Below are 25,525 nucleotides of genomic sequence, written 5' to 3' on the forward strand. Positions count from 1 at the left end.
GTCGATTTCGGCGCCCCATTTGTACGGTTCGGAATGACTTCGCGCGAAGTGAAACCACGCGGCAATTGGTCCTCCAAGAGGGAGTTTCTCCTTTCTTGTTTGGGCTACGCGATCGGGATTGGAAATGTGTGGCGGTTTCCGTACCTTTGCTACCGCAATGGAGGAGGAGCATTTCTAATACCTTACCTGTTGATGCTGCTGCTCTGTGGAATTCCTCTGTTTTTCATGGAGCTGTGCCTAGGGCAGTTCTCGGGCACCGGATGTATTACAGTGTTCAAGATCGCTCCGCTGTTGAAGGGAGCTGGCTATGCCATGGTGGTGCTCAATTTCATCTGCTGTGCCTATTACAATGTGATCATCGCCTATCCGGTTCTGTTTCTGTGGAAGCTGTTCAATTTTAGGGGGCTTCCGTGGGAAAGTTGTCAAAATTCTTGGAACACGGACAAATGTTTGGAGCTGGATGGGGGAAATCATGTTCAAATTTTGGTAAACAACAGCCTGTTGAACCCTTCGGAGAGATGGCGAACCCCAGCGGATGAGTTTTTTCAGTAATGTTAGCCCATTCTAAACAAAGCCACAAATATTAACCAAATTTATGTATATCTCCACAGCAAGGAGATTCTTCAAATAACGAAAAGCATCGAAGAACCTGGTGATATCGTATGGCCCCTTCTCATGTGCAACATTCTCGTCTGGATAGTAGTTTACTGTTGCATCATCAACGGAGTGCAATCGGTTGGCAAAGTAGTGTACTTCACAGCAACCTTTCCTTTTGTAATTCTGGCCATCCTATTTGTCAGAGGAATTACCCTTCCGGGGGCTTGGGATGGCATCTCCTTTTACATAATTCCCAAGTGGCGAGAGCTTCTCAATTTGAAGGTTTGGGCGGATGCTGCCATCCAGATTTTCTTTTCCCTAGGACCCGGTTGGGGAGGAATTCTGAACATGGCCAGTTACAGTAATTTCAAGAACAATGCCAAATCTGATGCTTTACTGGTTCCGATCGTCAATTGTGGAACGAGCATTTTTGCTGGATTTGTTGTATTTTCAGTTCTTGGGTATATGTCACGTGAGACGATCCGTTGAATAATTGACAACAATTATTCGTGAACAGAATTTCCTAACCTGTTTTCAGATCAAACTGGACTGCCAGTATCTGTTGTGGCCACCGGTGGACCTGGGTTGGCCTTCATTACTTATCCTGAAGCGATTGCTATGTTACCGTTCTCCAAACTGTGGGCCTGTTTGTTCTTTTTCATGCTGTTTCTTCTTGGCGTTGATTCGATGGTATTTATTTGTGGTCATCCAGAGTGCAATTTACATTATTTGATCTATTTATTTATTTTTTTTTGTTGTAGTTTGTGCAAATCGAAGCTATTATTTCGTCGGTTCTAGACGTATACCCTAAATTAAGGGCGAATAAAAAACTCATTACCCTTGGGATATGCTCGCTTCTGGCTTTACTTTCAGTGTCATGTACCACTCAGGTTAGTATACACTTAAACATCTTTTTAGTAGATTGTAACATTGTAGACTTTGTTTACAATTTCCATAAAAATGTTCGTGTATTTCGAACCACTTTGAAAGGGATTTTTATGACAAACTGTTTTGTATGATAAATCGCTTCACCTGAGTTATAAGGACTGTACCCGAAAAAAATGCAACACTTTGTATTGAGAATTTCTTTTGAATGCGAGAATGAAGATTAATGATATTTCATGATCGAATTTTTAAAACCGACCTCATACATTTTGTAGATAGGCCCAAAAAACTGATCGGTGCGAAATTTCAGCTCAATTGGACTTTATTTAGGGGTGCCTCAAGCGGACCCCTGGATTTTTGGCCCTCAAAAATCACCAAAGGGGGGACCAACGGAAATTGAAATTCTAATTTAGATGCTAAATACATAAAAAATTAAAATCTAGTGTTATCTCAAAAATATTTATTTAATGAAATCGACTAAAAAATTCAAAAAATCACCAAAGAGGGAATCTAAGATTTCGATTTTTGACAAAACATTTTTTGAAGATGACATCAGATTTCGAAGTGTTATCCATTTTTTGAGTCATTTGACATCAAAATGAAATTTCGACTTTTTCGATTACTTAAGTCGCTGCTTTGGTGATTTTTGAGGGTCAAAATAACGAATCTTTGAGCGCTTTGAGGCCCCCCAAGTTAAGATCGATTGGGCTGAAATTTTTCACAGGTTAGTTTTCAAGCCGATATTAAAAGAGGTATGGTTGGTTTTCAAAATTCGACAAAACCCATATGGCTGCCACCCTACTGTCTATCCACCTTTCTTTCATATTATGTGCTGTAAAATATAAAAATATTTCTTTCTTAAGGGTGATACGGTCAAAATTGTGTCAAGGGAAAACGCGTGTAAATCGCTGAAATCGTTTATTTAAAAAATCAAATTAAATTTCTTTTTCAAGTTTAATTAGTATAAAATCCAGGAAAAATATTCAGTTAGGCTTCCGCTTTTCCAAATCCGAATTGCCGGGCCTTACGCTTAACCCCTGCCATCAGATTTTGTACAGCCACCTTGTCCACCTTCTTCGCCGCAGAAAAACAGTTTGCCTTTAACTGCTGCTCGTCCTTAGCAGTTTTTTTGGACTTCTTTAGGTTCCGCTTGACAATAGCCCAGTATTTCTCAATTGGGCGGAGCTCTGGCATGTTGGGAGGGTTCTTGTCCTTGGGAACCACCTGCACGTTGTTGGCGGCGTACCACTCCATGGCCTTTTTACCGTAATGGCAAGATGCCAAATCCGGCCAAAACAGTACGGAACAACAGTGTTTCTTCAGGAAAGGCAGCAGACGTTTATTCAAACACTCTTTCACGTAAATTTCTTGGAAGCTATGAAAGTGCTGCTTTTCAAGCCACAGGTACAGATGGCTTGTCAAACCAGATATTTCTTCGCGAACTTTGACAGTTTCATGTGCTTGAAAATATCTGCTACCTTTCCCATTCCTTTTGCCGTATAAAACTCCTGTCCCGGAAGCTGCTTGTAGTCGGCTTTGACGTAGGTTTCGTCGTCCATTACCACGCAGTCAAACTTCGTCAGCATCGTCGCGTACAGCCTCCGGATCGCGCTTTGGCCGTCGTATTTTGTTTATCATCGCGATTTGGAGTCACTACCTTCTTGTAAGTCGATAGTCCGGCTCATTTTTTGGCTCGATTCACGGTTGTAGACGATACACCCAGCTTATTTGCGGCATCTCGGAGAGACAGGTTAGGGTTTCGCTTGAAACTATCGGCAACTCTCTTTGTCGTCTCAGCGGCTTCCGGTTTTCGATTTCCCCCCGATCCAGACTTCCTGGCTGTCGACAAACGTTCCCCAAACACTTTAATTACATTTGTAACGGTTGATTTGGCAACTTTTAGCGATTTTGCCAGCTTTGCGTGCGAGAGCTCGGATTTTCACGATGCACGAGCAAAATTTTGATACGCTGCTCTTCTTCCTTGATCGGCATTTTGACAACTGAAGAGTGAATTCCAAAATCAAAATAGGTGCAACATCCTACACACACACCTTCAAAATGAGGGGTGTTCAGGTTTTTTAAATGCAAAATTGAAAGAAATACGTCAAATTGATATTGACCAACTTTTGACCTATCACCCTTTAAGCAAGATCTGAATCCGTAGTTGAATAAAGAAAAATAAACAAATTTAAAATCTGGTTTCAAGTTGTTTTATTAGTTTATTTATAAGTAATCAATAATCAATTTTACTTAACATTGTTAAATTTTAAATTTTTGTCACGTTATATCAATACATTTAGATATGATAGATAAAATCTGACAAATTATTGATCTCCCAGACGCCACAATCTTCTAAAATCAGCTATTAGAGCATTTGCAGCAAAAATGCTGTTCCCCTATGAATCTGTCAAATATTTATTGTACAATTTGAGAAATTTAAATTATTTGATTGGAATTTTAATTGATCCTTTATTCAGTGACTTTTTTATGAAATTACATCTTATCAAATCAAGGAAATTCCTTCGACTTTCGAATGAGTTTGATTAAGATCTATGATTTTTTTTTTTCAAATGATATAAATCAGGAAAAACACTCAATTCTGAGAACATGGTAATTTCTAAAAGAGATTCGCGGGCCACAAAAAGACAGCCGCGGGGCAAATATGGCCCCAATTAATGATGGTAAACCTGGCTCGAAAAATGATTTCCCTGGTACTGTTCTCGAAAAACTGACGCTTCAACTTGACTTATTGTCAAAAAAAAGTTGAAGAAAGGGCTCTCAATCAACATCCTCCAAAGACGTTTCAATCGTTCCCTCCACTGAAAGGGACACCACAAACATATCAATCGCCAAACGTTAAGCGCCGCCGTGGAAACAATGGAGTATCACTATATTCTTCTACAATGACTGGAACGAAGTCTGTTGATCTCAGTGATCTTTCAGTCCCTTTCATTGTACCTCCACCCCCGACACCTAAATCCTGGCTATACTTAGCTGGACCTCAGCCCCAGATAAGGATGAATTTGTGGATCAGCCAAAAAACTTCAACCGATGGCCTATGACTCCTGTTCCATTGGTTCAACTTATCCCGCCAACTGTGGAAGCAACTACCCCGAATTCAATCAGCACGGTTCGGTCCTCTACAGCACCGATTTCTTCGAAGTTGCCGCCGCTCATTGGGATTCTGCACTGGGACACAACGAATTGAGCACTTTAGAGACCTCAGAGTCCCTCGACTCAGTCGCGCAGTTTCCAGCCAGCGTCATCAGCCGTCCCAGCCCTGAGTTCGATCATGGTAATGAGGCTCTCCAGCCTGCATTCCCAGACAAGTATTTATTTTCTTCGAGAACATTATCTCTGTGTGATAATATTTTACACCATCACAGGCGCTTCGAGAGCTACCAACATTTATTTCCCGCAAGTGGCTCGGCATTTTCTTCTTGGGAATCCACACAAGGATGCATCGACTTGAGCTTTATGGAGACCCCGGAGCCCTTCGACTCAGTCGCGCTGTTTCCTGCCTGCGTTTTCAGTCGTCCTGACCCTGAGTTTGTTGGAGATGACGGGGTTTTCCAGGCCTCCTTTCCACTCTAACACAGATGCAGTCCGTCAAATCTTCCGGACCTCGTTAATCATATCTCTTCTTCTGGGACTCCAGCACCGGGACGCAACGAACTAGGAATTACGGAGACCCCTGAGCCCTTCGACTCAGTCGCGCTGATTCCAGCCAGCGTCAACAGTCTTCCCGACCCTGAGTTCGTCTGTGGTGAAGGGGTTCTCCAGTCTGCGTTATCTGGCAAGTATTATATCACCGACAGTCCTTCTCCGCCTGATGGAATTTGCCTTTCCAGTGATCGTCGTTCCTGTTCTGCTTCTGATTCAGCCGATTCGATTAACATTTACTATCAGAATGTTGGTGGTGTCTATGCTTGCTTGATTGACTACTTCCTTGCCATTTCGTATTACTGGTACGACATTATCGCCTTTACTGAAACATGGCTTAACGGCCGCACTCTATCTGGTCAGGTTATCGGCTCTGATTACGCAGTGTTTCGTTGCGATCGAAATCCACTCAACAGCAAAAAGTCGACCGGAGGCGGTGTGTTACTTGCCATTAAATCTAAACTCCGTGCCATGCTTATTGAAGACGATTCTTGGGTTAATGTGGAAATACTTTGGACCCGCATCGATCTTGGTGATCGAAAACTCTATGTGTGCGTAGTGTACGTGCCTCCTGATCGTTCCAGTGACCGAATCTTTTTTACGTTGCCTCTTTAAAGTCAGTTCCATTTGCTCTCCTGAAGATGACATCCTCGTCATCGGCGACTTCAACATGCCTGGCTTGAAATGGTACTTTTCACAAGGTGGCTTTCTATTTCCAGATCCTGCGTGTCCTTCTTTCACGGCCCCCTGCAGCGTCTACTTAAATGCCTTAAGTACAGTGACTCTACGTCAGATAAATAACATTGAAAACGAAAACGGTAGGATGCTTGACCTCTGCTTTGTTAACGAAGGGTTCAGGATTCCGACGATCGATTTAGCTCCCGCTCCACTCGTCAAAGCTGTCCTACAGCACCCAGCTCTAGTGGTCTCACTCGGTGCCGCTAGGTTATATTCTCCCATTGAGAAAACGTCTTACTATAAAGATTTCAAGAATATGGATTCCGAAGCTATTGTGCGCGTTCTGGAATCCATCGAATGGGAAGTCGAGCTGCAGAGAAATTTACGAATATCTTTAATTACACCATCGATCGCTATGTGCCGAAACGTAGCGTAGGTGCTAATCTACGGACTCCGTGGGTCACTAAAGAACTGCGGCAACTGAAGACAGCTAAAAAACGTGCTCTTCGTAACTATAACAAGCACGAGTCGCTCTATGCTCAGAACGAATACCGCAAACTGAACTCGGCATACTTATAAAAAGACCAGTAACCGCTGCTACCAGAATTATCTTAATCGGCTACAGCGAAACTTCAAGACCAGTTCGAAAATTTTTTGGAAGCACGTTAAAAATCAGCGGAAAGAAACAGGGCTCCCGTCTCACATGTTTCTGGACAACAACACAGCTGATTTCGACCCCGAAATTTGTGGCTCTTCGCCGGGAAATTCTCAAGCATATTTACAACTGAGGGCATTTCTTTAGAGCAACTAGCCAGGGCTGTCCGGAATATTTTACCCTTAGGTTCATCTTTGAATGGATTCCTAATTGAAGAGGCAGCCATCTTGAAAGCGACAGCAAAGTTGAAGAATTCAACCTCTGCGGGCCCGGACGGTATACCAGCAACTTTTTTGAAGCGATTTATGCCACTTTTACTGACTTCCATCAAATAAATTTTTCAATCATCGATCGACAACGCAAGAAGGAGGAAGGAAGCTCATATGTTTCCTGTCCACAAAAAAGGGGACAAGCGAGATGTTAGCAACTACCGTGGGATATCAGTTCTATGCGCGATATCCAAACTCTTTGAACTGGTTGTTATGGATCCTGTTTTCTCGTTCTGCAAGCCTCACATTTCCAACGACCAGCATGGATTCATGCCTAAACGATCCACAACTACCAACTTACTGAGCCTCAAATCTTTCGTTCAAGAGTGCTTTGCCAGGAAGACCCAAACAGACGCCATTTACACTGATCTCTCTGCTGCGTTCGACAAGGTGAACAATAGATATTGCTATTGCAAAGCTAGGACGCTTAGGGTTCTGTGGACCTCTACTGGATTGATTCCGAAGTTATTTAACGGGACGGAAATTATCCGTTCGAACTGGTGAATCTTTTTCCAGGCAATTCCTTGTCCCCTCAGGTGTGCCCCAAGGAAGCCATTTAGGACCGATAATTTTCGTAATCTACGTCAATGGCGCACTCTCGCTTCTTGACGGCACAAAACTCGCTTATGCTGATGACCTGAAACTTTTTCACGCCATAAACAACCAAGATGACATCGACTTTTTACAGCAGCAATTTTCCGTATTTGCTCACTGGTTTGACATTAACTGCCTGCCGTTGAACCGCAGCAAATGCTCGGTTATATCAGCGGCACACTCTTCATGCTGAGTACATCCTTGGAAGCGATACCATCACCCGAGTCGAACACATCAACGATCTAGGAGTTATCCTCGATCGACGGCTGGAGTACAAGACTCACACGAACTATGTTGTTGACAAAGCTTCTAGAAATCTTGGATTCCTGTTTCGCATGGCCAAAGACTTCAAAGACGTGTATTGCCTTAAAAGTCTTTATTGCTGCATAGTTCGTCCCATCCTCGAGTACGCATCAGCTGTCTGGTGCCCCTTCTATCAGAACGGAGCTGAACGAACCCTGAAAACGGGCCCCTCGGGATTCCACACGTAGGTGCTAATCTACGGACTCCGTGGGTCACTGCGGCAACTGAAGACAGCTATAAAACGTGCTCTTCGTAACTTTAACAAGCACGAGTCGCTCTACGCTCAGAATGAATACCGCAAACTGAACTCGGCATATTTATAAAAAGACTAGTAAGTGCTGCTACCAGAATTATGTATCTTAATCGGCTACAGTGAAACTTCAAGACCAGTACGAAAAATTTTTGAAAGCACGTAAAAAATCAACGGAAAGAAACAGGGCTCCCGTCTCACATGTTTCTGGACAACAACACAGCTGATTCCGACCCCGAAATTTGTGAGCTCTTCGCCGGGAAATTCTCAAGCGTCTCTACAACTGAGGGCATCAGCTGTCTGGTGCCCCTTCTATCAGAACGGAGCTGAACGAATCGAGGCTATACAGCGGCGCTTCTTGCGGTATGCCCTACGTCACTTGAATTGGCACGATCCGTTTCGTCTGCCAAGCTACGAAAATCGTTGCCGCCTCATAGACTTGGATACGCTTCAAGTTCGTAGGAACGCTACTCGAGCTCTGGTTGTGGCTGACCTACGACCCCGAGGATTAAGAAACCAGCATTTGCAGCTTTACGTTCCCATTCTTCTGAACAACTATGGGGCCAACAGCGCATTTGTCGGAATCTTAAAAACTTTAAATCGTTTTTCTGAGTATTTAGACGTTGACGTTTCGAGAAATGTGTTCCGAAGGAAAATATTAGACGTGTCCAGAATTGTGTCGAGTGGATTTTAATTTTAGAAAGTTATTTAGGATTAAGTTATCATTTGGATCAACATGTGATCCGTTGATTTTTTTATACAAATAAATAAATATAAAATACGGCGCTCAAAATCTTCAGACAATCGAGAAGAAAGTTCTTCAAATTTTGTAACGGAACCATATGGCGACCTGTACATATTCATTCTTACACTCGGTCACGGTGTTTCGTTTTTGGTAGACATCTCCTTGACAGGACATTTTTCGGATGGGAACATCACCCCCACAGCATCACATAACGATCCCGCTTTCATATGCTTAGTGTGTATCTGGAACCTGGATCTGGAAATGGAAACTGTAAATAAGAGTAACGAACCAGGAGTGGACATTTTAAGCTTATTTACTCTAAAATTCGGAATCTCGAATAATGCCACGAAGTGCATCTCCCCCGTGATAATAAAACACACAAAGATTACAATTGATCCCCTCCGGATAATGACTCCTAGAATCACAGGGGAAAACCTAATTTGAACTAAGTTCATACAGGTGCTTTTGACAGATGTTTGAACTTATTTTCTGTCCTAAGATCGTCCTGTAATTTTCAGCTGTTGGCATTTTTTCTTCCGAATTCTTTAATTTTTCACTTAACCAACCATCTTCCTAAAGTTCTCTCTGTCAACTGACTACTGAGAGCTGTTAGGTACAAAAAAGATTATTAGTTCTACACAAAATAATTTTAGGAAACCATTTTAAAAATTTCCTTCTACTTTCAGGGTGGCATGTACTTGCTGCAGCTGCTCGACTGGTACAGCGCTTCAATTTCAGTCATCCTAATATGTCTGATAGAGGTAATTGGCGTCGCGTGGATTTACGGAATCGCCAACTTCATTCGGGACGTTGAATTCATGATCGACCGCCCAGTTGCACGCTTCTGGGCGCTAGCCCTTAAGTACGTGACCCCCTCCATTTTGACGGTAAGCGTGCTTTTTGATTTCAGTACAAAACATATTATTGTAACAAAACACCTTTTCTGAATTCTAGTTTATGTTCTTCACCACGATCATCTTCAACACGGAAGCGACCTACAACGGTGTGATTTACCCAAGATGGGCTATCGCCGTAGGTTGGATGAGCTGCCTTGCATCGATAGTATGCATCCCCGGATACGCGATCTATAAGCTGCGAACATCAAAGGGTTCAATTATGACGGTAAATAGTGTTCGATTTATTTTTAAAAAGGAATTCACAACATATTGATTTTTTTTATTCAGCGGATCAAGTATCATTTGATACCTATTGACTGGAGTCCAGCCGACTTGTCCCAGAAAGTTTTGTGGAAAGCACACATTGGAAGGATCAACATATAAAACGAAACAGTTAAAAAAATATTTGAATTTATTTATAAGTCATAAGTATTTAAGAACAGAATTCATTGATAAAATGCACCAGTAGTTCATTTTCCAGCATAGTCATGTGAGAACCCTCAATAAAGCGCAAAAAGACCTCGTCCACCGTACATTCGGACAGCCCGTAGTCGTCCTCAATATCGGTCACCGATTTTTCCGAAGGCCGAACCAAGGTTATGGGGACATTGAGTCCCTTGAAATCAGTCACATCCATCAGTGTTGCCAGTTTTACTCTTTTGAACAGTGCTTCGGTCATCTTGGCGATGTATTCGGAGGAGTATTTGCTTTGCTGTTTGAAGAGCTCAGTAAGTTTTCTGAGGCGATCTTCAAATGAAGTTCCTCTCAGGATCGGCGTTATTTGTTCCATTGTGAGGGTGGGAAAAACAACATTGATCATGTTCACCATGAGTACGTTTTGGATGTTTTCATCGGTTGTGTTTCCGCTTAGGGATTTCTGAGCCATCATCTGTAGGAATTTCGGGGCACCATCCAAAAGCAGAAGCCTTCCGTACATGCCTTTAGCGTAGAGTCGTTTTGAAATTTCCATTGCAATAATCGAGCCGAACGAATACGCTACAATAGTGTAGTTGTCGTACTCACACAGAACGGTTTCGTATAGCTCGTCAAAGACGCGATCGACAATTTCCTTCAACGTATCACACTCAATTGTATTCATCAGTTGAAGAAGATACACCGGAGCTTTGACATTTTCGGCAATTGTATTCCACACATTTCCTGCAACTCCTTCCATACCAGGGATGATAAGAATCGGACGACCCGTATCGTTTGCCGAGCGCAATCTCAGGATTGTGTTGTTGCTCGTGATTTCATTCCCCAAATTCCGTAGAAGTAGCTGAGCGCCTACTTGTGTTGTTTCGACGTTGTCTGTATTCGTCGGCTCTGCACTAGATTCTTGTTCCTTCGCTTCCACAAGTGTATTTAGTTTGGAGAAAGTCAATGTCCTCAACTCCTGGGGAGAAAGAACTAGGTCAAAGTCTCGTTCCAATACCTGCTTGATCTCTACGGCCATCAGTGAGTCCATTCCAATATCTGCCAGTGTGCTCTCCATTGAAATTGATTTCAGCTCCCTAATGTTCATGATGCTCATAACTGCTTCTATCAGATTGAAATTGCTTCCCAATCTCTTTTCTGCTACTACCATACTTGCAACTACCGGGTGATCGCAGGTCAAAAGCTGATCAAGCTCTTGCAGGCAAGAAGTAATACGCTGTTGTAGTGTACCACCAATCTCCATATCAATCTTATCTTCAGCCATGTCTGCCACCAGTCCTACATCCCCAATTGCTCCCCACTGGATAGCTTTCCCAGGCAGTCCCTCAGCATGTCTACGTTCAATAATACGCTCCATCACCGAGTTCGCCATTCCGTAGTTACTTTGACCCGCATTGCCACGTCCACAGGAAACACTTGAAAAAACTACGAAATGTTTCAGTTCCGGACACAACCTACGACTAGCCTCATCCAAATAAGCCGTTGCATCAGCCTTCGGCGCCAAACAGTTGCTAAACTTCTCCTTGGTTTGATTTTCCAAAATGGAGTCACTCAAGTGAACTGCCAAATTAAAGATAGCTGCTACAGGGCCATGTTGACCAGCCTCAGACAACAGATCACTACATCCGTTGAAGGTAGAAATGTTCGCTGTACTCACATGCACCTGAACGCCGTAGTTTTGCCACAACCTTAAAAGAAACATTCAATTTCAACAAATTTACGAAAACAACTTCAAGTAAAACATACTCAATCCTATATTCCTGGTAGCGATTGCTGATACCCCGGCTAGAACTCAACAGCAACTTTCGACACCCTCGAAGCACCAACCAATCGGCCAACTCCAATCCGAACCCACCTAGGCCTCCAACGATAACGTAAACCTGTTCCGGGTTGCAGTGTACCCTGGGAGTGTACGAAATCGGCAACGTTGCTTCGGATCCCTCCTCAGCGCGTATCTTCAACAGTACCTTTCCGATGTGTTTTCCACTGGCCAGATAGCGAATCGCCTTCTCCAGCTCGTTGGCCTCAAATACCGTAGTCTTGAGTGGTTTTATCATGCCGGTTGCTAAAGCTTCATCCAGTGCGTCTTTCAGAACCTGTTTATGATGAACAATTGATCAGGATAACCAAAAAAAACTTCGAAACTAAAAATTATGTACCTTCTTCCTTTCCCACGAGTCCGTGAACAGTGCATCCAACATAACGCTGGTAAAGGTAATTCCCTTACGGAATATTTCCATAGCAAGTTTGGAGTTCTTGGACATGTCGTATTTACCGATTTCTAAAAAGTGGCCTCCAGGAGCCAAACAGCGCAGAGACGCTTGAAGCTTCTCCTCAGACAACGAGTTCAGCACATAATCTACACCCTTTCCATTGGTTCTGGTTTTAACCATCTGCTCGAAGGAAGTGTCCCGTGAATTCCCGATGTTCCGAGCCTTCAACTGCGGGAACAAATTTAGCAAATACTCTCGCTTTTCCTCGGTACTAACCGTGGTGAACACCTTAAGTCCATTGGCAAAGGCCATCTGAATTGCTGCCAGCCCAACACCTCCACATCCCGAGTGGATCAAAATAGTCCTGCCCTTTCGCACCTTGGCGTACAGATAATACGCCATGCAAACGGTTCCGTAGACGATAGGGATTGTTGCAGCCTCCTCCAGGCTCCAATTATCCGGAACATCCCAAGTAAGACCCGGATCATAGCTAACCATTGTTCCCAGAGCTCCGCTTCCCATGGCACCCATCACTCGACGACCGTCTTCGGTAATCCCGGAGAATTCGTACCCCAATTGACACTCTTCCTGAAGTCTGTTGAGGGCCATAATATTAGAGGCAAGTCTTCCGGTAGCGATCATCACATCTCTGAAGTTCAACGAACTGTACATGACCCGAGCTTTGTTCGGAATGTCGCTGACCTCATTTAGGGAACCAGTGAACCACATCATGGAGGATAGGTCACCTTTCGTTTGACAGTTGGCGTAGCAGTGATTGGGAACGGATTTGGTTTCCACCGTTTTGGGAAGCAGAGCATGGCGATAGCTTCCCCAAACTCCGTTCCGGAAGATGTTGATAGCTAGACCTAAGTTCAGTTGTTTCTTGTAAAAAGGTTCGTCCATTGAGAAGGGAGGTGCAATGGGGTCATCTATCAAGAAACAACGAATGTGATGAAGTTTCGGTTCCTTGCGAATACAATTCACTAAGCCGATGATTCCAGAAGTGGGTTGATGCTCAGCGTAAAGGACTACGGGTCCATTTTTAGAAGCCTGTTGCAACTCCTCAAGCCAATCGAAGTTTTGCTGATCAACACATATGGCTGTGGGTACTTCACAGAGTGATTTGGTTCTTCTTTGGAGTAAGAGCAAGGTTTCGTTCTGATCCAGATTTAAAGTAGCGATATGGTTGAAGTTTTCGGGTGGATTAAACGTCTTCGGATCGTAATCAGCTGATTCTCGAAGTAGGATAAATCCTCCTGGAACTAAAACTGATGAGACCTGTTGCATGAAGCTTAGATTTGTCAGTTTATCATCAGTAATCACGAAGAGGATGTTTGAACTGTCACTCAGCTTTTCGTTCTTGACAGCTACGTTTGATAACTTAACATCTTCCGTAGAGATAAGTGTTAGAGAGGATTGTACTAGAGGAAGATCTGCTACAGCGTCATCGAATAATTGAACTATTGGTGCCATTTTTTTACTATGAAGTTCAACAGCACTGACGACTTTATTCGGGATGTTCTCTAAAGCTAGTTGAACGCACATTCGGATGGCTTCCGTCGAAGAAACTGTAGCATTCGAATGGTAAGGAACAAAATTGTATGTCTCCAACACCGGTACTCCTGGTGGATTTCTCCGAGTGATCACATTCACCTGGGGATTCGAAATCACAACTCCTCCGCATATCATCACATTGGTTCTCGGACAACTTCGTGCAGTGAAGTATTCTTGACCATCGCCATCAACCTCCAATGCAGCCAAGTGAGCTTGTGGAACTATGGTTACCTTTTCGATTGCCGTTGGAACCATCAGCGATCTGGTGTCATTACTAATGATCCCAATTTGAAGCAAACAATCTAAAAACGCCACCCAATTGTTCTTCCACTGAACCTTGGCTACTGTTCCATCAACCCGGGTCTCCAAAACCGATTTGAACAGGTCAGTATAATGGTACCCTCGAAGGCGAAGTTCTTTGTAGAAATCTCTCGCATACACCGTCACCGAAGAGCTACTTTGTTCCACCATCTGTGGGATGCAATAATCTTCCGCTACGCTCCTTGCATATCCGGTTACCACAACAGTTTCTCCCTCCAGAATCTGAAAGTATACTCTTTGAGCATCAATATTTAATAAGAATGACTTCAAAATCTCACCTCAAAATATCCGGACACCTCCTGCATCGCCACCGTCAGCATAACGATCTGCCCTTTGCCAACCGAGGTTGCCCTCAGAAACTGCACATCTTCAAACTCAATGGGGCAATCCTTGAGGACCGTATGGGTCACCGAGGCCAGGAAGTCCCACACCAGATGCAGGTATCCGGTAGCCGGGAACAGAACCCGCCCATCGATACAATGGCCGGCCACGAACTTGAACTCCTGCTCCGACAGCGATATCTTGTAGCTCTGGGAGCCAGTCGAACTAACCGTTCCAGCCCAGCCGAAATTGGCGACGAAAGCCGATTCACGGTGATCCCAACCGATGAGTGGGGCGATCATTCGGGTTCCACGGGACACCGGGAAGCGGACCTCAGGGTAGAGTTTGGAGATTTGAAGGTTTTGGGAGGAGGTTTGTAAGCTGAAATAATGAAAAAAAAAGTGTAAGTTTAGAGTTTTAACGAAGATCATATGATGTAAGCAACTTACTGTCCAATTTTGGTTAACAGCCGTTGAACGACATCCGCATCGTCTGAACCCGACGGAAGGTAGGCCGATTTTAGATTCATAATAGCTAAAGCATTTTCACTTGACAAAGGTCCATCAAACTCCAACACCGTCGTATGTTTGGGTACGTTGTTTAGTAGATTCAGAATGGATTTCGTATTGTGCATGTTGAACGTTTCAAATATGGATACCGTTTCCGGTAAAGTTGAAGTCAACCATCGGCTGGTAGGCTGGATGGCAGTCGAGGTGACGGATTTGACGATCTGTCGAAGTTTGTTGTTGAAGGCCTCGTTCTCAGTTGAACAGTGAAGACTCGTGAAGGGTAGTTCTTCAGTCAGGAATCCAGTACATCGCAGCTGACGAATCTGCTCAACAATGTTGGTCTCAGTTCCACTGATAACTCCAAAGCTATTTTCGTCGTTGGTGAAGAGATTCTCAGCTATGAGTGGGTTGAGACATTGGTTTAGTTTGACAAATGCCGAAACGTGCGATTCAACCTTGCATTGCGAGTAGAGACAGCCGTGCCAGAGGGCAAATTTCAGTGCCTGCTCCAAGGATAGGCAGTGATCGAGGTAGGCACAAGTAAACTGACCTATCGAGTGCCCGGCGTAGAAATCAAGTTCTACTCCGATTGACTGGAGGAGGTTGACGATCACCAGCTGCAATACGGTGGTGCCAACCATGCTGTAGAGAATACAATCTTGATCGGAGGGCTTGATCAGTAGATCGAACTTGAACGATTGAAGGAACTGGTTGCATTTGATGAAAGTTGACTCAACTTGAGGAAACTGTCTGAGGTTATCTAGGTCTTGGCGCCAATGGACGTTGACGCCACCGAAAATAGCTACGACGGGAAGATTTTCCAGTTTGATGCGATCGACTGCGTGATTACGCAACAAAGCCGGTTTATCTCCGTTCTTGCTGTAAATTCCGAATCCACGATAACGATGACCAGGAATTTCCTGCTGTTGAATGTTGCAGAGTAGTGCAATAAATTCTGCATCCAGAGGATGCTTAGCAATATCTTGTAGCATAACATTAACGGCTTCTCGGGTTCTTCCAGACCAAACTACTAAACGAGGTAGATCGTCCTCCGGTAGCCCGTAATTTCTTTTCTGTTTCAAATTACGGCGCAACAAGGAATGAGCGTTTGCACCTCCAAATCCAAAAGAGTTTATAGCTACCAGTGAGCCATCTAAAGGAGTTGACTCGCTAACCACCTTAAGGCGTCCTTCGACTAGTGAAGAAATCGTCGGCTTATTCTCCGTAAAGTTGATGTTCGGCGGAATCAAGCCGTTCTCCATAGCAATGATACATTTAGCGATCGAACAAACTCCAGCCGCGGCCTCCGTATGTCCGATGCTAGATTTCACCGAACCCACCAGAAGACTACCTTGGCGATCCTTACAGTAAACTCGATCGATTGCTGCGCATTCTTCCGGATCACCAACAAATGTTCCTGTACTGTGAGCTTCAACGTAGTTCACTTCAGTCGGATTTATTCCAATTTCCTGATAAAAGTCATCCAAAAGCTGCTGTTGTACGGCTCCCGAGGGAAAAGTGATACCTTCCGGCTTAAATCCATCACAGTTTGTCTTGGTATGCACCACTTGACAGTAAACTCGCTTAGCATCTTTAGCCTTCTGCAGAAATACTGCACAAATAGCCTCCGATCGAGAGTAACCCGAAGCATCCTTATCGAAGGGTCTACAATACCCGTTCTTCGCCAACACTCCGAGCAACGCAAACTGATACGTGATGTAGGGATGCAGAGTCAAATTCGAACCAAGCACTAGTGCCGAATCACAAATCCCATTCTTGATATTCTTATACGCTATGTCGAAGGCATACATCGAACTACTGCAGGCCGTATCGATCACAAAGTTTGGCCCCTTAAGATCCAACGTATAAGCCAACCGATTAGCTAGTTGAGATTTTGCACACCCCAACATCCCAAGACCTTCGGGAGGGCACGTATCGAACACCATCCTAACTTCCGACTCCGAAAAGCACACTCCACAAAAAACTCCTGTCCGCGATCCCCGAATACTCTCCGGATTAACACCGGCATCCAAAATAGCCTCGTAAGCATGTTCCAACAAAACGCGCTGCTGCGGATCCATCGTGTCCTGCTGCCTTCGTCCAATCCCAAAAAATCCACTATCAAACTTATCCAAATTGTTCACCTTTCCGGTGCGCCTCGGCATATCGGCCTTCGTATGGCGCCAGCGCAGTTCCCGATCATCGACCAAATCCCGCTTGTCGTACAAATTCCGCGCAAACTCGGTCATCCCATTGGACTGCGGAAACCGTCCCGAGATTCCCGATATCACTACACCTCCATTCACCGGATAACCACCGGAACCGGAAAACGCTTTCTCCGACGACAACTGAGACATGGTTTTTAGATTAACGAATGAACCGCGGTATCGATTGGTTTAAGTTTGGGAACTAGAATCGGTTCTATCGGCTATTTATAGGCGAAAACTCTATGACCTAGACCAAAACCCGAAAATGGTCATTTGCATAAATTGGTGAGTTAGAATCAATTATCTAAGCTGGGTTCGATACTTCGATTGTTCTATCGTAGCTGCATTCGTTGCATAATTTATCGGGTTTCTAGTTATGGTGAAAGTTAGAAGACACCGTTAAAAAATTTCTTTGGCAAAAATCTTAACTGTTTTGAAGCTAAGAAAATTAACAAAAAAAAAATTTCAAATACAATCAATTTCCAATGGAATTATTTTATAATGGAATAAAATTTAAAAAAAAATCTTAATAAACTGTGTTTCAAATCATAGAGAAAATAACTTAGGTTGGAAATGTTGGAAAGAGAGAAATACAGGAAGAAAGCAAGTGAGAAAACTGATAGAGAAAGAGAGAAAAAGAAACCCAATGAGAAAGAGAACGTATGACAAAGATTAAAACCAGTCAGAAAGCAAGTGAGCGTGTAAGATAAAGATAGTGAAAAGATAGTGATAGAGATAGAGAAAGAGATATAAATAGAGATAGAGATAGAGAAAGAGAAAGAGATATAAATAGAGGTAGAGATAGAGATAGAGATAGAGATAGAGCTAGAGATAGAGATAGAGATAGAGATAGAGATAGAGATAGAGATAGAGATAGAGATAGAGATAGAGATAGAGATAGAGATAGAGATAGAGATAGAGATAGAGATAGAGATAGAGATAGAGATAGTGATAGAGATAGAGATAGAGATAGAGATAGAGATAGAGATAGAGATAGAGATAGAGATAGATATAGAGATAGATATAGAGATAGAGATAGAGATAGAGATAGAGATAGAGATAGAGATAGAGATAGAGATAGAGATAGAGATAGAGATAGAGATAGAGATAGAGATAGAGATAGAGATAAAGAAAGAGATAAAAAGTTTTTTCAGTACATAACTACTGACACCCTTGTCTTATTGATCGTTTTGAAAATTCAATTTAAAATACCTGATGTAAAGCTTGCTGAAAGATTTAAAATAGAAAACATAAAATTTAATTGTGAGAGTTCAAAAGATTCAAAACATAATATTTTTTCCAAATTTGTGAAACTCTAAGAAAATTCCTACTTTGACTTTAAAAAATTCGAGTAATTCTATCTGTGTCAATAAAATCAGCTGATTTCTCAAACTACAAATTATTCAAATCAAGACATCAGTACCAGGCCAATTCGCGAAGAAAGCATAGTGTGAGCTAACCGAATTACCACCCTGTTGACCTTTTGAAGCCATTTCTAAGTTCAACGACACCTCGGGCTAAGCAGTTGAGTTTGTTATTATGTCTTTTTGAACTCCTCACCAAATTCGGGTTCAACGTCGTTCAATGGAGTGAATGAAATTTTTCAGTAATTTTTTTCTTTTTTTGTCTTACCTCAATTTTGTCATTATATTTTTCAATTTTTGCCATTCTTGTAATTTTTGTAATTTTTATAATTTTTGTAGTTTTTGTCCTTTTTGTAATTTTTGAACTTTTGTAATTTTTGTCATTTATGTCATTTTCGTAATTTTTGTATTTTCGTAATTTTTGTCATTTTTGTCATTTTTGTAATTTTTGTAATTTTTGTCATTTTTGTAATTTTTGTAATTTTTGTAATTTTTGTAATTTTTGTAATTTTTGTAATTTTTGTAATTTTTGTAATTTTTGTAATTTTTGTAATTTTTGTAATTTTTGTAATTTTTGTAATTTTTGTAATTTTTGTAATTTTTGTAATTTTTGTAATTTTTGTAATTTTTGTAATTTTTGTAATTTTTGTAATTTTTGTAATTTTTGTAATTTTTGTAATTTTTGTAATTTTTGTAATTTTTGTAATTTTTGTAATTTTTGTAATTTTTGTAATTTTTGTAATTTTTGTAATTTTTGTAATTTTTGTAATTTTTGTAATTTTTGTAATTTTTGTAATTTTTGTAATTTTTGTAATTTTTGTAATTTTTGTAATTTTTGTAATTTTTGTAATTTTTGTAATTTTTGTAATTTTTGTAATTTTTGTAATTTTTGTAATTTTTGTAATTTTTGTAATTTTTGTAATTTTTGTAATTTTTGTAATTTTTGTAATTTTTGTAATTTTTGTAATTTTTGTAATTTTTTGTAATTTTTGTAATTTTTGTAATTTTTGTAATTTTTGTAATTTTTGTAATTTTTGTAATTTTTGTAATTTTTGTAATTTTTGTAATTTTTGTAATTTTTGTAATTTTTGTAATTTTTGTAATTTTTGTAATTTTTGTAATTTTTGTAATTTTTGTAATTTTTGTAATTTTTGTAATTTTTGTAATTTTTGTAATTTTTGTAATTTTTGTAATTTTTGTAATTTTTGTAATTTTTGTAATTTTTGTAATTTTTGTAATTTTTGTAATTTTTGTAATTTTTGTAATTTTTGTAATTTTTGTAATTTTTGTAATTTTTGTAATTTTTGTAATTTTTGTAATTTTTGTAATTTTTGTAATTTTTGTAATTTTTGTAATTTTTGTAATTTTTGTAATTTTTGTAATTTTTGTAATTTTTGTAATTTTTGTAATTTTTGTAATTTTTGTAATTTTTGTAATTTTTGTAATTTTTGTAATTTTTGTAATTTTTGTAATTTTTGTAATTTTTGTAATTTTTGTAATTTTTGTAATTTTTGTCATTTTTGTAATTTTTGTAATTTTTGTAATTTTTGTAATTTTTGTAATTTTTGTAATTTTTGTAATTTTTGTAATTTTTGTAATTTTTGTAATTTTTGTAATTTTTGTAATTTTTGTAATTTTTGTAATTTTTGTAATTTTTGTAATTTTTGTAATTTTTGTAATTTTTGTAATTTTTGTAATTTTTGTAATTTTTGTAATTTTTGTAATTTTTGTAATTTTTGTAATTTTTGTAATTTTTGTAATTTTTGTAATTTTTGTAATTTTTGTAATTTTTGTAATTTTTGTAATTTTTGTAATTTTTGTAATTTTTGTAATTTTTGTCAATTTTGTAATTTTTGTAATTTTTGTAATTTTTGTAATTTTTTCTAATTTTTGTAATTTTTGTAATTTTTGTAATTTTTGTAATTTTTGTAATTTTTGTAATTTTTGTAATTTTTGTAATTTTTGTAATTTTTGTAATTTTTGTAATTTTTGTAATTTTTGTAATTTTTGTAATTTTTGTAATTTTTGTAATTTTTGTAATTTTTGTAATTTTTGTAATTTTTGTAATTTTTGTAATTTTTGTTATTTTTGTAATTTTTGTAATTTTTGTAATTTTTGTAATTTTTGTAATTTTTGTAATTTTTGTAATTTTTGTAATTTTTGTAATTTTTGTAATTTTTGTAATTTTTGTAATTTTTGTCATTTTTGTAATTTTTGTCATTTTTGTAATTTTTGTAATTTTTGTAATTTTTGTAATATTTGTAATTTTTGTAATTTTTGTAATTTTTGTAATTTTTGTAATTTTTGTAATTTTTGTAATTTTTGTAATTTTTGTAATTTTTGTAATTTTTGTAATTTTTGTAATTTTTGTAATTTTTGTAATTTTTGTAATTTTTGTAATTTTTGTCATTTTTGTCATTTTTGTAATTTTTGTAACTTTTGTAATTTTTGTAATTTTTGTAATTTTTGTAATTTTTGTAATTTTTGTAATTTTTGTAATTTTTGTAATTTTTGTAATTTTTGTAATTTTTGTAATTTTTGTAATTTTTGTAATTTTTGTAATTTTTGTAATTTTTGTAATTTTTGTAATTTTTGTCATTTTTGTAATTTTTGTAATTTTTGTAATTTTTGTAATTTTTGTAATTTTTGTAATTTTTGTAATTTTTGTCATTTTTGTAATTTTTGTCATTTTTGTCATTTTTGTCATTTTTGTCATTTTTGTCATTTTTGTCATTTTTGTAATTTTTGTAATTTTTGTAATTTTTGTAATTTTTGTAATTTTTGTAATTTTTGTAATTTTTGTAATTTTTGTAATTTTTGTAATTTTTGTAATTTTTGTAATTTTTGTAATTTTTGTAATTTTTGTAATTTTTGTAATTTTTGTAATTTTTGGAATTTTTGTAATTTTTGTAATTTTTGTAATTTTTGTAATTTTTGTAATTTTTGTAATTTTTGTTATTTTTGTAAATTTGTAATTTTTGTAATTTTTGTAATTTTTGTGATTTTTGTAATTTTTGTAATTTTTGTAATTTTTGTAATTTCTGCAATTTTTGTAATTTTTGACATTTTTGTCTTTTTTGTCTTTTTTGTCATTTTTGTCATTTTTGTCATTTTTGTCATTTTTGTCATTTTTGTCATTTTTGTAATTTTTGTAATTTTTGTAATTTTTGTAATTTTTGTAATTTTTGTAATATTTGTAATTTTTGTAATTTTTGTAATTTTTGTAATTTTTGTAATTTTTGTAATTTTTGTAATTTTTGTAATTTTTGTCATTTTTGTAATTTTTGTAATTTTTGTAATTTTTGTAATTTTTGTAATTTTTGTTATTTTTGTAATTTTTGTAATTTTTGTAATTTTTGTAATTTTTGTAATTTTTGTAATTTTTGTAATTTTTGTAATTTTTGTAATTTTTGTAATTTTTGTAATTTTTGTAATTTTTGTAATTTTTGTAATTTTTGTAATTTTTGTAATTTTTGTAATTTTTGTAATTTTTGTAATTTTTGTAATTTTTGTCATTTTTGTCATTTTTGTCATTTTTGTCATTTTTGTCATTTTTGTCATTTTTGTAATTTTTGTAATTTTTGTAATTTTTGTAATTTTTGTAATTTTTGTAATTTTTGTAATTTTTGTAATTTTTGTAATTTTTGTAATTTTTGTAATTTTTGTAATTTTTGTAATTTTTGTAATTTTTGTAATTTTTGTAATTTTTGTAATTTTTGTAATTTTTGTAATTTTTGTCATTTTTGTAATTTTTGTAATTTTTGTAATTTTTGTAATTTTTGTAATTTTTGTAATTGTTGTAATTTTTGTATTTTTTTAATTTTTGTAATTTTTGTAATTTTTGTAATTTTTGTAATTTTTGTAATTTTTGTAATTTTTGTAATTTTTGTAATTTTTGTAATTTTTGTAATTTTTGTAATTTTTGTAATTTTTATAATTTTTGTAATTTTTGTAATTTTTGTAATTTTTGTTATTTTTGTAATTTTTGTTATTTTTGTAATTTTTGTAATTTTTGTAATTTTTGTATTTTTGTATTTTGTGTAATTTTTGTTATTTTTGTTATTTTTGTAATTTTTGTAATTTTTGTAATTTTTGTCATTTTTGTAATTTTTGTAATTTTTGTAATTTTTGTAATTTTTGTAATTTTTGTAATTTTTGTAATTTTTGTAATTTTTGTAATTTTTGTAATTTTCGTAATTTTTGTAATTTTTGTAATTTTTGTAATTTTTGTAATTTTTGTAATTTTTGTAATTTTTGTAATTTTTGTAATTTTTGTAATTTTTGTAATTTTTGTAATTTTTGTAATTTTTGTAATTTTTGTAATTTTTGTAATTTTTGTAATTTTTGTAATTTTTGTAATTTTTGTAATTTTTGTAATTTTTGTAATTTTTGTAATTTTTGTAATTTTTGTAATTTTTGTAATTTTTGTAATTTTTGTAATTTTTGTAATTTTTGTAATTTTTGTAATTTTTGTAATTTTTGTAATTTTTATAATTTTTGTATTTTTTGTAATTTTTGTTATTTTTGTAATTTTTGTAATTTTTGTAATTTTTGTAATTTTTGTAATTTTTGTAATTTTTGTAATTTTTGTCATTTTTGTAATTTTTGTAATTTTTGTAATTTTTGTCATTTTTGTAATTTTTGTAATTTTTGTAATTTTTGTACTTTTTGTAATTTTTGTAATTTTTGTAATTTTTGTAATTTTTGTAATTTTTGTAATTTTTGTAATTTTTGTAATTTTTGTAATTTTTGTAATTTTTGTAATTTTGGAATTTTTGTAATTTTTGTAATTTTTGTAATTTTTGTAATTTTTGTAATTTTTGTAATTTTTGTAATTTTTGTAATTTTTGTAATTTTTGTAATTTTTGTAATTTTTGTAATTTTGTAATTTTTGTAATTTTTGTAATTTTTGTAATTTTTGTAATTTTTGTAATTTTTGTAATTTTTGTAATTTTTGTAATTTTTGTAATTTTTGTAATTTTTGTAATTTTTGTAATTTTTGTAATTTTTGTAATTTTTGTAATTTTTGTAATTTTTGTAATTTTTGTAATTTTTGTAATTTTTGTAATTTTTGTAATTTTTGTAATTTTTGTAATTTTTGTAATTTTTGTAATTTTTGTAATTTTTGTAATTTTTGTAATTTTTGTAATTTTTGTAATTTTTATAATTTTTGTCATTTTTGTAGTTTTTGTAATTTTTGTAATTTTTGTAATTTTTGTAATTTTTGTAATTTTTGTAATTTTTGTAATTTTTGTTATTTTTGTAATTTTTGTAATTTTTGTCATTTTTGTAATTTTTGTTATTTTTGTTATTTTTGTAATTTTTGTTGTTTTTGTAATTTTTGTTATTTTTGTAATTTTTGTAATTTTTGTAATTTTTGCAATTTTTGTAAATTTTGTAAATTTTGTAAATTTTGTAAATTTTGTAAATTTTGTAAATTTTGTAATTTTTGTAATTTTTGTCATTTTTGTCATTTTTGTTATTTTTGTTATTTATGTAATTCTTGTTATTTTTGTAATTTTTGTTATTTTGTGTAATTTTTGTAATTTTTTAAATTTTTGTAAATTTTATAATTTTTGTAATTTTTGTAATTTTTGTTATTTTTGTCATTTTTGTCATTTTTGTTATCTTTGTTATTTTTGTAATTTTTATAATTTTTATAATTTTTGTAATTTTTGTAATTTTTGTAATTTTTGTAATTTTTGTAATTTTTGTAATTTTTGTAATTTTTTTAATTTTTCTAATTTTTGTTATTTTTGTATTTTTTGTATTTTTTGTATTTTTTGTCATTTTTGTCATTTTTGCCATTTTTGTCATTTTTATCATTTTTGTAATTTTTGTCATTTTTGTCATTCTTGTCATTTTTTTAGTTTTTGTAATTTTTGTAATTTTTGTAATTTTTGTGATTTTTGTCATTTTTTTAATTTTGTCATTTTTGTCATTTTTGTCATTTTTGTCATTTTTGTCATTTTTGTCATTTTTGTCATTTTTGTAATTTTTGTAATTTTTGTAATTTTTGTAATTTTTGTAATTTTGGTCATTTTTGTAATTTTTGTAATTTTTGTAATTTTTGTAATTTTTGTAATTTTTGTAATTTTTGTAATTTTTGTGATTTTTGTAATTTTGTAATTTTTGTCATTTTTGTAATTTTTGTGATTTTTGTAATTTTGTAATTTTTGTAATTTTTGTCATTTTTGTCATTTTTGTCATTTTTGTCATTTTTGTCATTTTTGTCATTTTTGTCATTTTTGTCATTTTGGTCATTTTTGTCATTTTTGTCATTTTTGTCATTTTTGTCATTTTTGTCATTTTTGTCATTTTTGTCATTTTTGTCATTTTTGTCATTTTTGTCATTTTTGTCATTTTTGTCATTTTTGTCATTTTTGTCATTTTTGTCATTTTTGTCATTTTTGTCATTTTTGTCATTTTTGTCATTTTTGTCATTTTTGTCATTTTTGTCATTTTTGTCATTTTTGTCATTTTTGTCATTTTTGTCATTTTTGTCATTTTTGTCATTTTTGTCATTTTTGTCATTTTTGTCATTTTTGTCATTTTTGTCATTTTTGTCATTTTTGTCATTTTTGTCATTTTTGTCATTTTTGTCATTTTTGTCATTTTTGTCATTTTTGTCATTTTTGTCATTTTTGTCAATTTTGTCATTTTTGTCATTTTTGTCATTTTTGTCATTTTTGTCATTTTTGTCATTTTTGTCATTTTTGTCATTTTTGTCATTTTTGTCATTTTTGTCATTTTTGTCATTTTTGTCATTTTTGTCATTTTTGTCATTTTTGTCATTTTTGTCATTTTTGTCATTTTTGTCATTTTTGTCATTTTTGTCATTTTTGTCATTTTTGTCATTTTTGTCATTTTTGTCATTTTTGTCATTTTTGTCATTTTTGTCATTTTTGTCATTTTTGTCATTTTTGTCATTTTTGTCATTTTTGTCATTTTTGTCATTTTTGTCATTTTTGTCATTTTTGTCATTTTTGTCATTTTTGTCATTTTTGTCATTTTTGTCATTTTTGTCATTTTTGTCATTTTTGTCATTTTTGTCATTTTTGTCATA

General features: G+C 35.3%; 2 protein-coding genes across 2 annotated transcripts in view; one reads left to right on the plus strand and one right to left on the minus strand.

The window, feature by feature from the left end:
• Positions 1–10,082, plus strand: LOC129745008 (sodium- and chloride-dependent glycine transporter 1). Its single transcript, XM_055737832.1, has 7 exons — positions 1–548; positions 612–1,069; positions 1,136–1,287; positions 1,359–1,487; positions 9,326–9,526; positions 9,594–9,761; positions 9,824–10,082. The coding sequence occupies exons 1-7, from the start codon at positions 34–36 to the stop codon at positions 9,917–9,919; spliced, it is 1,719 nt and encodes a 572-aa protein (XP_055593807.1). The 5' UTR covers positions 1–33; the 3' UTR covers positions 9,920–10,082.
• The window catches only part of LOC129745007 (fatty acid synthase-like), a 25,371-nt gene continuing 9,814 nt past the window's right edge, over positions 9,969–25,525 (minus strand). Inside the window, exons 3-7 of the mRNA XM_055737831.1 lie at positions 14,829–17,104; positions 14,337–14,760; positions 12,130–14,280; positions 11,717–12,066; positions 9,969–11,658 (exon numbers count right to left, since the gene is read on the minus strand). Of these exons, the coding sequence (XP_055593806.1) occupies positions 9,969–11,658; positions 11,717–12,066; positions 12,130–14,280; positions 14,337–14,760; positions 14,829–17,104 (6,891 nt within the window). The remainder of the gene's footprint in view (positions 11,659–11,716; positions 12,067–12,129; positions 14,281–14,336; positions 14,761–14,828; positions 17,105–25,525) is intronic.

Source organism: Uranotaenia lowii, chromosome 2 (genome assembly GCF_029784155.1).
Source record: "Uranotaenia lowii strain MFRU-FL chromosome 2, ASM2978415v1, whole genome shotgun sequence".
Classification (NCBI taxonomy): domain Eukaryota; kingdom Metazoa; phylum Arthropoda; class Insecta; order Diptera; family Culicidae; genus Uranotaenia; species Uranotaenia lowii.

Excerpts from the sequence above, each read along its gene's own strand:
- LOC129745008 (XM_055737832.1), top strand. The coding sequence starts at position 34 with ATGACTTCGCGCGAAGTGAAACCACGCGGCAATTGGTCCTCCAAGAGG. Across the intron at positions 1,288-1,358 it reads TTCTTGGCGTTGATTCGATG|TTTGTGCAAATCGAAGCTAT; the intron begins GTATTTATTTGT and ends TTTTTGTTGTAG. Across the intron at positions 9,527-9,593 it reads TGACCCCCTCCATTTTGACG|TTTATGTTCTTCACCACGAT; the intron begins GTAAGCGTGCTT and ends TCTGAATTCTAG.